Below are 11,696 nucleotides of genomic sequence, written 5' to 3'. Positions count from 1 at the left end.
CTACGGCGTAGCCTACGCAAGGGCTCTCCCAGTTTATAGTTCTGCGTTGGTCGGTCCGCGAACGCATTGGTCGGTGTACTCATAGCGGCATAATAGCGATCAAAAAACGTGTTTTTGTTATGCTTGTTGTAAATAAAAGTTCTATGATGCATTGAAATGACATTAAACTAAGATAATAAGATGGTTATCATCATTTTTCAAATCTTTATTAATAAGTAATTACAGAAAAAGTAAATGACATTTGTGTCTTTACTTCCGCATTTACGAGAGAGTAGGAGAGAGTAGGAATGTGACGCTACCAAGCGGACCAATCACAGTTCTTATAGATAACTTTACATTAAATATGTCTATCATAAATATCATTGAACAGCCATGGGGCTCCCTGTAACTAATCATTTGTTTCTTAATAAACAGGATTGTACATCTCGTAAATGTGAATCGCGCTCCTTATAGGAAGGCTGTGCCTGACGCTTCCATAGGGCGCTCCGTTGGAACGGTGTACTCATGAAGGCATAATAGCGATTTTCTTTTGTTATGCTTGTTGTAAATAAAGGTTCTATGATGCATTGAAATGACAGTACACTAAGATAATGCGATGGTTAGCATAATTTTTCGAATCTTTATTAATAAGTAATTACAGAAAAAGTAAATGACATTTCTGTCATGGCTTCCGCATTTTGGCCTATGAGAGAGTCGGAATCATGTCGGAATCATGTGCTTCCAAGCGGACCAATCACAGTGCTTACGGTTGCGTAGGCACTGCCGCGTAGTTACATTTTTGGAGAGGTGCCCGTCAACCTTCGCCGTAGGCTGCGTAGATTTTACGCAGAAGTATAAATTGGGCTTAAGGCTAAGGCCTCAGCATCAACGGCCAGCTGGTTGAGCAGGTACAGTCCTTTAAGTACCTGGGGACAGAGATTGACATCTCTCTGTCCTTCTCCCAGCACACTGACTCAGTCTACAAAAAGGCCCAGCAGCGCCTCCACCTGCTGAGGAAGCTAGGGGATTTAACCTGTCTCCCCACTAGGGGATTTAACCTGTCTCCCCACTAGGGTATTTAACCTGTCTCCCCACTAGGGGATTTAACCTGTCTCCCCACTAGGGGATTTAACCTGTCTCCCCACTAGGGGATTTAACCTGTCTCCCCACTAGGGTATTTAACCTGTCTACCCACTAGGGGATTTAACCTGTCTCCCCACTAGGGGATTTAACCTGTCTCCCCACTAGGGTATTTAACCTGTCTCCCCACTAGGGGATTTAACCTGTCTCCCCACTAGGGGATTTAACCTGTCTCCCCACTACAGGGCCCTGGTGGAGAGTTTTGTGCAGTGGTGCGACACCAACTACCTTTTGCTTAACACCAGCAAAACAAAGGAGTTGGTGGTGGATTTTAGGAGGAAGAGAAGGACCCCAGCCCCCATCACCATCAAGGGGGTGGAAGTCGAGAGGGTGGACTCCTACAGGTACCTGGGAGTACAAATTAATAACAAACTGGACTGGACTGACAACACCGAGGCTCTTCTCAGGAAAGGGCAGAGCAGACTGTTTTTCCTGAGAAGGCTGAGGTCTTTCGGTGTCTGCAACAAGCTGCTGCGAATGTTTTATCAGTCGGTGGTTGCCAGCGTTCTGTTCTTCGCCGTGGCCTGCTGGGGTGGAAACATCTGTGCCAGGGATGCTGCGAAGCTAAACAAACTGGTGAAGAAGGCCAGCTCTGTGGTGGGGACCGGGCTGGACAGCCTAGAGGTGGTGGCAGAACAGAGGATGGGGAAAAAACTGGCGGCCATGCTGGCCAATCCCTCCCACCCGATGTACTGCGAGCTGGCGGGGATGAGGAGCAAGTTCAGCCACAGATTTGTTCTCCCCCGTCAAAGTACAAAAAGATTTGGACAGTCCTTTGTTCCAGCTGCACTCCGACTCTACAACCAGGCCCTGCAGGGTGGGGGAGACCCGGAGCTGGAACTTTGGAACTTGGAACTTTACTTATTGAGCCTGCACTGTTTTATGTATTTTATTGAATGTTTTCTGTCTGCCCTAACTAAGCTGTTTGACAACAAAATTTCCCCATTGGGGACAATAAAGGTTTTCAATCAATCAAAAAAAAGGGAGGTACCAACAATTTCGTTGTTTGGTACCTGTACTGTAGCAATGACAAAAAATAAAGACCATTCATTCATTCATTCATTCATTCATTCATTCATTCATTCATTTATGTATAGGCGGCACATCGCACGTACCGAGACCTTCCCCCACAGACGCACTGACACAGGACATAGAAACTACCGTTGATGTGAGTGCTCTGTAGCCAGGTGGGTCTGGGCCCTGTTGGTTCCCTCTGTCTCCCTCAACAGACTGCTGCCCCTGCCCCACTTGGCGGCTCAGAACATCCTATACGGTCCTCCCAGGGGGTGCACGACCCCCCAACTACAACAACAGTGGCCTTCCCTGATATGGGAACAACTTTCTCCCAGTCTAGAATAAAATAGAATACAATTACAATTACAATATGATATGTGGCATTGTGATTAATACAGTTAATGTTATGTGGCCAGCTTAGCCTGCCATGCAATCACAGTGAGCTGCTTTAACCTCTCCAGTCCTGTTAGCAGCAACCCAAGTGCTGTGGGATTTATCAGTGACCCTCCACGATGGCTTGACCTGGGTCTGGAAAACTGTAATGACAGCAGAGGGTTTGTGGTGCAGTACCACATCCACCCAGCCACTGGTGAAGAACTTATGTGCTTCCAGGGATTTGTAGTTCTTCATTTGACTTACCATATCGATTCCTAGATGTGAGCATTACATTTGCTTATATGAATAAATCTGTTAAATAGGCATACATGCATAGATTTTCCAATGTGATGAACTGTTAATCAGTATATAGCCTGCATAGTATATATAGTATATGTATAATATAGAGGGGTTATAGCTAGCTACCTACGATTTATAATAAAAATAATGAACAGCAAGCTATAGCCAAAACTATGGCTGGTGGAGGGGAGCAAGTGAGCTAGGCACACTGGACAGACTACCAAAACAGCTAAATCAAATGCTCTAGGTACTGTATTCTGTATTTACAATATTGATTTTCTCTATGAACAAAAATGTTCGATCACTGGTCCAAGGAAGTCACTTCTCTTGTCGTGGCCCACTAACCCTCCTCACTATAGTTCCCCCGCCATCTTGAGTAAACTTTGAACTGAATGAGCAGGTCAGGCTAGTCCTGTCTGGCAGGAGGCCATTTGAAAAAACAAACAACCTCTCGTTTGTTGTTTCAATCACAGTCCATACGACATGGTAACAGGTGGAATATTAGGTTATAGAACACCATGCACCTCAGTTCAGTTGGTTTCTCCGCTGCTGGTGTGTGATATGTTTCTATCCACATAAACCAAATGACAGGTTGTGTGCATAGGGAAGACCTTTCTGATATGTCTCTCTACTCAGAAGCAGTATAATAATGACCTATTTGAAGGAAACAGACAGAGTAATACCTCTAGCTGGAAGTGTGCTATAGTGGAATAACCTTTAGATTAGATTACAGTACATTCACATGTCCCCTAAACTCAGGTGGTCACACACACACACACACACACACACACACACACTCACACACACACACACACACACACACACACACACACACACATACACACACACACACACACACACACACACACACACACACACACACAAACCACACATGATGGCAACTCAGACTTAAAGACAGCAATGCCTTCAGTCAAAACAGGGATAGATTGACAACATTACCAGTCGATCAGCAAATTCAAACTCTTTCATCAAACAAAGTCATATTGTAGTAGTTGACAGTACATTGGCCTGTCATGAACAGCAATCGGCATTCAAAACCATGCACAGGTTATTATGATAAAGACAGCATAAGATGTCACTCTTCAGGGATACTAACAACCTAGCAACAGTGATATTGTTGTATGGATTTGTGGTATATTTTCACACACACACACATAGACCTGTGTATAGAACCAGTGTAGACATCTGTCTTATTGCACACACATTCATAGACCTGTAAGGTTCTGTAAAGATTCTACTAACAAGGGGGGTTTTATGAATTAGCATTCCTTTGTCCTAGAAGACAGTTGGCCCATTTCATTGTCCTGGCACATGGTCAAAATGGCTTCCTGTGACCTGCCCCCTGCCCTTTGACCTGAATTAGGTCACACCTTGACTATCTCTAAGTAATGTGATAGGACTGTATAGATGCCTTGTCATAGACTTGTATTATCATTGGAGGTATAAAATATGTGAGCTGAAGAAAAGCTCTTTCCACCCTGCAACCATTGACCAGAGCTCTCTATTTACATCAGAGAGGAATGCTGTAACCTGTATGTAACTTTGATTGAATAAATAGTCTATAACTCAGAAGCTTTACTCGTAATCTATAATAGATTATCTATTTCAACCAAAGTAAATATCCTACAGATTCATTGATAAACACAGATAAAACACATAATCCATATGATGTACAGGTTGGTGTTTTCAGGTTCAGGGGGGAATTGGAGGTGAATGTCAAGACTTGGGTGCATCTCAACAGACTGAAACTCCTTTGTCTCATAATGGCTTTCCTTCATGTTTCCTTCAAACAAGGGGAGGGGAGGAGGACATACCTATTGTCCAGTTGCGATACACTAAACAGAGAGGAATGTGCTGAGAGTCAGAGATGTGCCAGGATAGTGTGTGTTTGTGTGTGTGCACGTGTGTGTGTGTGTGTGCGTCAGAGATGTGCTCAGGTGACACCCCTCCCACCAGAGAGCTGCTGCGTTCCGTCCGGCGGCATCGCTGATGCAGGATAGAGACAGTCATATCTGTGTGTGTGTGTGTGTGTGTGTATGTGTGTGTGCGTGTGTGTGTGTGTGTGTGCTTGTGTGCGCGTGCTTGTGTGCGCGTGCATGCATGTGTGGGTGTGTGTGGGTGGGTGTGTGTGTGTGTAAGACCTTTGAAGGCCTAACAAACATCTTGGACTTCTCCCTTACCACCTCTCTGCAGCTCACCAGCGTGGCTGTTCCTGGTGTTTTTCATTCAGGGAAGTGAGAGAGGAAATAGAGAGGCTCTGTCTGCACTCTCTCCAGGCATGTTGACTTCATCATCACTCACACTCTCTTGAGGATCTGCTTTTGTGTTTTTTCGCACTGCATTCCACAAACACACACAAACACACACACACACAAACACACACAAACACACACACACACACACACACACACACACACACACACACACACACACCCCTGGACCACTACAGTATGCATCTGTGACGGGAAAGGGGAGTGTTTGTAGCCTTCAGCCAATGAGGATCAGATATTCATACCCCACCTACTGTTAGCTACACTCCCTAACAGCTATTGGTCCAGGCTCCACACTCCTCCTCGTGATCCCAGCTTATCAGAGAGCCAGGTAAAAGGAGAGGAAAAGGAAGTGAGCCAATTCCCTGATTGCGAGAGCTGCTTCAGCTTAATCACAGACATGTCATATCACTGTTAATGTGCAGTTGTTAAAAAATACCAATTGAAGATACAGCACTTGCACAAAACTTGAACTTACTTTGCAATGTTTATAGGTTATGTATCAAACTTAATCTTATCATCGTCACACCCATCCTGAATCGTGTATTTGAGAGAACTGTTCGTCAACAGAAGGCAATAGTAAACAAAAGCCTTAATAATGAGTATACAGTGATTATAAATGTGTAGTATCTCACAGGTAATACTTAGAATTTCCCTTGTAGGCCTCTCCCTGACCTTGTGATAATAAGGTCAGAACTGAGGGACAACCAGGATCCAACTAGATCTTCCTGCTGCTGGATGGGACTGGTTCCCAACCAAGTAAACACACACTGGGGCTGTGCTGTAACCACGGCTACCTCGGCTGCCTGGCCTTGACCCTGGAGACAGAACAGGTGTTAACAACCTCTTTACATTTACATGAATCAGAGCCCTTCCTTCCACTTGTTCAGTCAAGTTTGAGTCTGATAGACTTTTGCCCAATCCCAAATGGACCCTAGCCCCTACCCCCTTTGGATCATTCCACCTGGCGGGTCAGACAGCAGGGTGGAGGTAGAACTACTGTATATGACTTATGCCAATCCGATTATTTCAGTTCTACACAAAGTGCCTGTCGGTTGAGGCCAAGGTTGATTTGGAATGAGGCAAGAGAGTGAGAACACACAGGGGATTCTCCATGTCACTGTATAACGTTACACACTTCAGAGTACTCCCTGTCACTCACACCCCCTCTCTTTTCAAAGGTCAAGGGATGCGTCGCCACCATTCACAGTCTAACCTGTGTTCCATTCACACACCAATGCCGGCAAGCTACCATGCAAGGTGCAAGCCACTCATTGGGAGCAATTTGTGGTCACTCAACAGCCACGGCTCTTTCTTATAGCCTTTTAGTTTTTTTCGAGCACAATCAAACATATTTTCACATTTGACCATTTAGCAGATGCTTTTATCCAAAACAACTTACAATTACAGCGACAGTCTCCCTGGAGTAACTTAGGACTAAGTGCCTCTTTCTCAAGGGCACACTAGTGGGGTGATGTTCCCAGGTGAGATCTGAACTCATGACCTTCTGATCACCAGTCATCTCACTATCCACTAGGCCAACACTACTCATACGCAAGCACTTGCACACACACTCATACACGCACGTGCACACACACACACGCACACGCACACACACACACACACACACACACACACACACACACACACACACACTCACACACACACACACACCCACACACACACACACACACACACACACACACACACACACACACACAACACACACCACACACCACACACCACACACCACACACACACACACACAGGGCCCCATGGCTCTCAACAAGTAAAAGATCAAGAGTATTTGTGAACTTTGACTCGTCTTTATCCGCTGTTGCACCCGGTCACACCGGGGGGATTTCACAAACCCACCACCACTGAATGACCTCCCTGCACTGAGAATAGAACATACATGTTTGTCTCAGCCCAACATAGATAGACAGGGATGTGTTATACCCTAATGATACTGTAAATACTTTTGAATATATCGTCATTTATCCAGTTATAAGTAATGTCCATCTTTAACATAAAGCCAAAATAGACTTTTTTATAACATATTATTTATATACAGTATATGTTCCATGTTGACGCATCGTCAAACATCTGATAGTGGTTATCTTACAACACAACCAGAGCGATCTTGTCAGTGTTGGAAAAAACCTCCCTGAGAGTCAGTCATTAACCTCCTGTGTTTACAGACGGGAGCACCAGCTCTGCTAAGAGACAGCCGTCTCCAGAGAGGGTTTCAACGTATGACATTGAACTGGACTGGGCCTGGCTCTGGAGAACTCTGGTTTGGACTAAGTACAACTAGCTGTCCACCAGTACGATGAACCAGTGTGATGATTCAGCAGATAGAGAGGCCGGTAATGCCCTAACATCATATGGTAATGCCCTATCATCATATGGTAATGCCCTAACATCATATGGTAATGCCCTATCATCATATGGTAATGCACTAACATCCTATGGTAATGCCCTATCATCATATGGTAATGCCCTAACATCATATGGTAATGCCCTATCATCATATGGTAATGCCCTATCATCATATGGTAATGCCCTAACATCATATGGTAATGCCCTAACATCATATGGTAATGCCCTATCATCATATGGTAATGCCCTATCATCATATGGTAATGCCCTAACATTATATGGTAATGCCCTATCATCATATGGTAATGCCCTATCATCATATGGTAATGCCCTAACATCATATGGTAATGCCCTAACATTATATGGTAATGCCCTATCATCATATGGTAATGCCCTATCATCATATGGTAATGCCCTAACATCATATGGTAATGCCCTAACATCATATGGTAATGCACTAACATCATATGGTAATGCCCTATCATCATATGGTAATGCACTAACATCATATGGTAATGCCCTATCATCATATGGTAATGCCCTATCATCATATGGTAATGCCCTAACATTATATGGTAATGCCCTATCATCATATGGTAATGCCCTATCATCATATGGTAATGCCCTAACATCATATGGTAATGCCCTAACATCATATGGTAATGCACTAACATCATATGGTAATGCCCTATCATCATATGGTAATGCACTAACATCATATGGTAATGCCCTAACATCATATGGTAATGCACTAACATCATATGGTAATGCCCTAACATCATATGGTAATGCCCTATCATCATATGGTAATGCCCTATCATCATATGGTAATGCCCTATCATCATATGGTAATGCCCTAACATCATATGGTAATGCCCTAACATTATATGGTAATGATATGGACTGTAATCAATCGCTTCTGTCAAAGAAATGCAACAATAAGCTCTCTGGTTCAATAAGCTCTATGGTTCATTGCAAGAAGTTTAGTCCAATCACATCATCCATTATTAACCAACTACCACAGAGACCCACCTGAAAGGCTGTGGAACTGAACTAAAAAGACAATGCTGTAGTTACTCCAGAAATAATACAACAGATCCTCAGTGCAGGTGAAACAGGTGCTTGCAGGTAGCACACTCTCTACATGCATGGCAGATATTTGCAGTTGGCCCTGGGGTGGTCCAGTGGTCTAGCACCGTGGTCTACAGTGCACACATATGCCCGTGTCGGCATGGGTTCTAATCTGGCCCATGCCCTCTCTCCTTACTTTCCTGTCTGTCTTCACTATATCTATACAATAAAATAAAAAACATGAGTGGGACTGCCCCAAAAAATAACTTTAAAAAGGATATTTGCAGTTGGCCATGCTATCTAATAATAATAGTAATAGATATTGCAATATGTTGGTCACTGTCAGTGCCTATAGAGTTTCTAAACAATCTGCTTTGTGTTCCTTCCAGTCAGGAAGAAGGGTATTTTGTACAGCGCTGAAGACTTATTAACATTCTCGTCTCATTCTCTCTGAACTCATAAATGGTAACCAGACCCAGATGTGTGGGTGATGTGATTCTCGTCCGTTCATAACATCATATATATATCATTTGTTTACTTTTCACCTAGTGTCTTGTGATCTCCATGCTAATGGAGAGGCTTGTATAGTATTAGCTATGCTTTCACACAAAAAAACTGTCAGATAGTAGGTCACTGTTGCCACGTGTACAGTGTATTTTGTGGTCTTATTGTTTCCAGGCAATATGTGTGCGTGTGTGTGTGTGTGTGTGTGTGTGTGTGTGTGTGTGTGTGTGCACGTGCATGCTTGTGTGCGTGTCTGTGTGTACATGAGAGTGCATCCATGCTCCTCGCATTCCCAACACCAACAATCAGACATGGAGCTGTTTTACACTGTACACCGTATATCAACATCTACAAATCTTGAACATCTGAAAACGCTGTCATATTTGTTCCATTTCTGTCTAGTACAGAAGGATAGTTCATCATAGGAAGTGTTCAGTAGCACAGACATCTGCTGCACAATCAATCAAGCTTAAACAGAGCTGTACCCTGGCACCCACTCCACACCAATTATGTGGTGGAATACTGTGCATGGCTGCTCCAATCATATTTGCCATTGACAGTAACACTCCCTCCTTGAGTTTACCACAGAAGTGTCTGTTCTCTCCCCATCCTATCCTAACCATGAAGAAAAGCACTTTTTGTCTTTCCACTAATACTGACAAACTAACGTAACTCAGTCTAGTGGGTCAACACGGCAGATTGCATAACTTCTACTCCTGCAGTAAACTCTGGATAGGGGGAAGGGGGTGGGGGGAGGGGGGGGGTGACAGCCCTGTACCATTCAGGAGTAGGAAGTGCACAAGAGGTTAACATGTAGTTTCTGAAAGTTCAAATCCCCTCCCATCAACAACTCCCCCAGGAATGGTCTGTCCCACGGGTAGCATGGGGGGTGAGTGTGTGTGTGTGTGTGTGTGTTTCTCTCAACCATATATAGGAGCATGTGTAGATAGACCTCTCTCTCTCTCTCTCTCTCTCTCACTCTCTCACTCTCTAAATCCTCTAAAGACAAGCAGCAGGAATATAAAGCAGTCACCAGATCTCTTCGCCTGCTGTTGGAGGAACATTTAGGAACTTTCTCTTTCTCGCTTTTGAGTCGTCCGGAGCACCTGCCTGTGTAAAAATGAGTGATCTGCTGGATGACGGCTCCTTCATGTTCACGTCGGAGTCTGTGGGAGAGGGACATCCAGGTACGTCTCGTATCGTACCTGCATTACACCTTGATTTCAGCTTCTCTCTACCTGTGGCCACGCAGCAATAACAGCAGCCAAAACGTACCTACTGCACCTACATTACCTAATGACATACACAATTACACTCAAAAACACACTCTCACATACACAATTACACTCAAAAACACACTCTCACATACACAATTACACTCAAAAACACACTCTCACATACACAATTTTCACTCAAAAACACACTCTCACATACACAATTACACTCAAAAACACACTCTCACATACACAATTACACTCAAAAACACACTCTCACATAGACAGTGACAGATGCACACACACACACGCACACACAGTAAGTAAGCAGTTAGTTATTATTGCAATTAAATACAGTACATAATGTATAGATGTCAATGATTACAAGAAGAGAGAAAAACATTTACTGACATAGAACCTTTTTAAATGTTTCAGCAAGACAGGAATAATAAGTAATGAATCTATGTAACTTTTGTTTACTAGGTGTCCCTTCTTAGAAATGAACCACAGGTACGGGTTTTTGGCTTGGCAACATATCTAAATGGTAAATGGACTGACTTATATAGCACCTTATTCCAAAGCACTTTACAACGGCCTCTCATTCACCCATTCACCCACACATTCACACACCAATGGCGGCAAGCTCCCACTCATTGGGAGCAATTTGGAGTTCAGCGTCTTGCCCAAGGACACCTTGAGGGCTTGTGGCTAGCGGGGGTTTCAAACCACGACCTGCCGATCATTAGACACCGGCTCTACCTCCTGAGCCACAGCCTGCCCACACATACTGTATGTCTCCTCACACAAACACTCTCATTAAAGTTCACCAGATGTACAGTGGCCTGGTGTGAGGTCACCTCATGAGAACAATGCAGTAGCCCACCACTGAAGCCAAACCCAGGAGATACAGTGACAGTGTGTTCTTTCAAACCCTTCTGATAAGAACACATCAGGCTCTCTCTCTCTCTATCCCTGGCTGGTGAGTCTGGAGGCAGACCCTGTGGTTGGATCTGCTACATCACTGATGTAGGGAACACACCATTCTACCTGATTACAACCAGGAGGACTGCTCTATTCCCACACTGACCACTTTAATACGTCTAGAAATACTTGTACAGCTACAATGTTGCCCATCTAACATGGAACGCCTAGGAACATTACTGTTTCTGCTTTCAACAACGTACATCAATGCCTTGCCAAGACAATGTTAAAGAATTTTACAAAAAAATCGATTACCGTAGTTACTATTCCTCATCCTCCCACCTTTAGTATGGTCCTAAAATGTGTCAAGCTAATAGATGTCCTTGTTGTGAACTGAGATTTGCTTCCTGGAATAGTCTCCAAGTCAATCTAAGCTTGTTGTTAGGAATCCACTTTAAGTTCGATCACTAAAGTGATCACCAACACTAATGATGCAACTCTTGAA

General features: G+C 43.9%; 1 protein-coding gene across 2 annotated transcripts in view; it reads left to right on the top strand.

Annotated features, from left to right (window-relative positions):
- Nucleotides 1-10,014: 10,014 nt before the first annotated feature.
- mat1a (methionine adenosyltransferase 1A) overlaps nucleotides 10,015-11,696 on the top strand; it is a gene marked incomplete at its 3' end in the record, with an annotated part of 12,790 nt that continues 11,108 nt past the window's right edge. For both annotated transcript variants that reach the window (XM_080545651.1, XM_080545652.1), the window contains exon 1: nucleotides 10,015-10,243. In XM_080545651.1, coding sequence (XP_080401777.1) covers nucleotides 10,177-10,243 — 67 coding nt within the window. In that variant the 5' untranslated portion in view covers nucleotides 10,015-10,176. The remainder of the gene's footprint in view (nucleotides 10,244-11,696) is intronic.

The sequence above is a fragment of the Nansenia antarctica genome (genome assembly GCF_963989245.1).
Source record: "Nansenia antarctica genome assembly, chromosome: 1".
Taxonomy (NCBI): domain Eukaryota; kingdom Metazoa; phylum Chordata; class Actinopteri; order Argentiniformes; family Microstomatidae; genus Nansenia; species Nansenia antarctica.
Note: the sequence above shows the minus strand (reverse complement) of the source record. Positions and strands in the feature narration are given on the sequence as shown.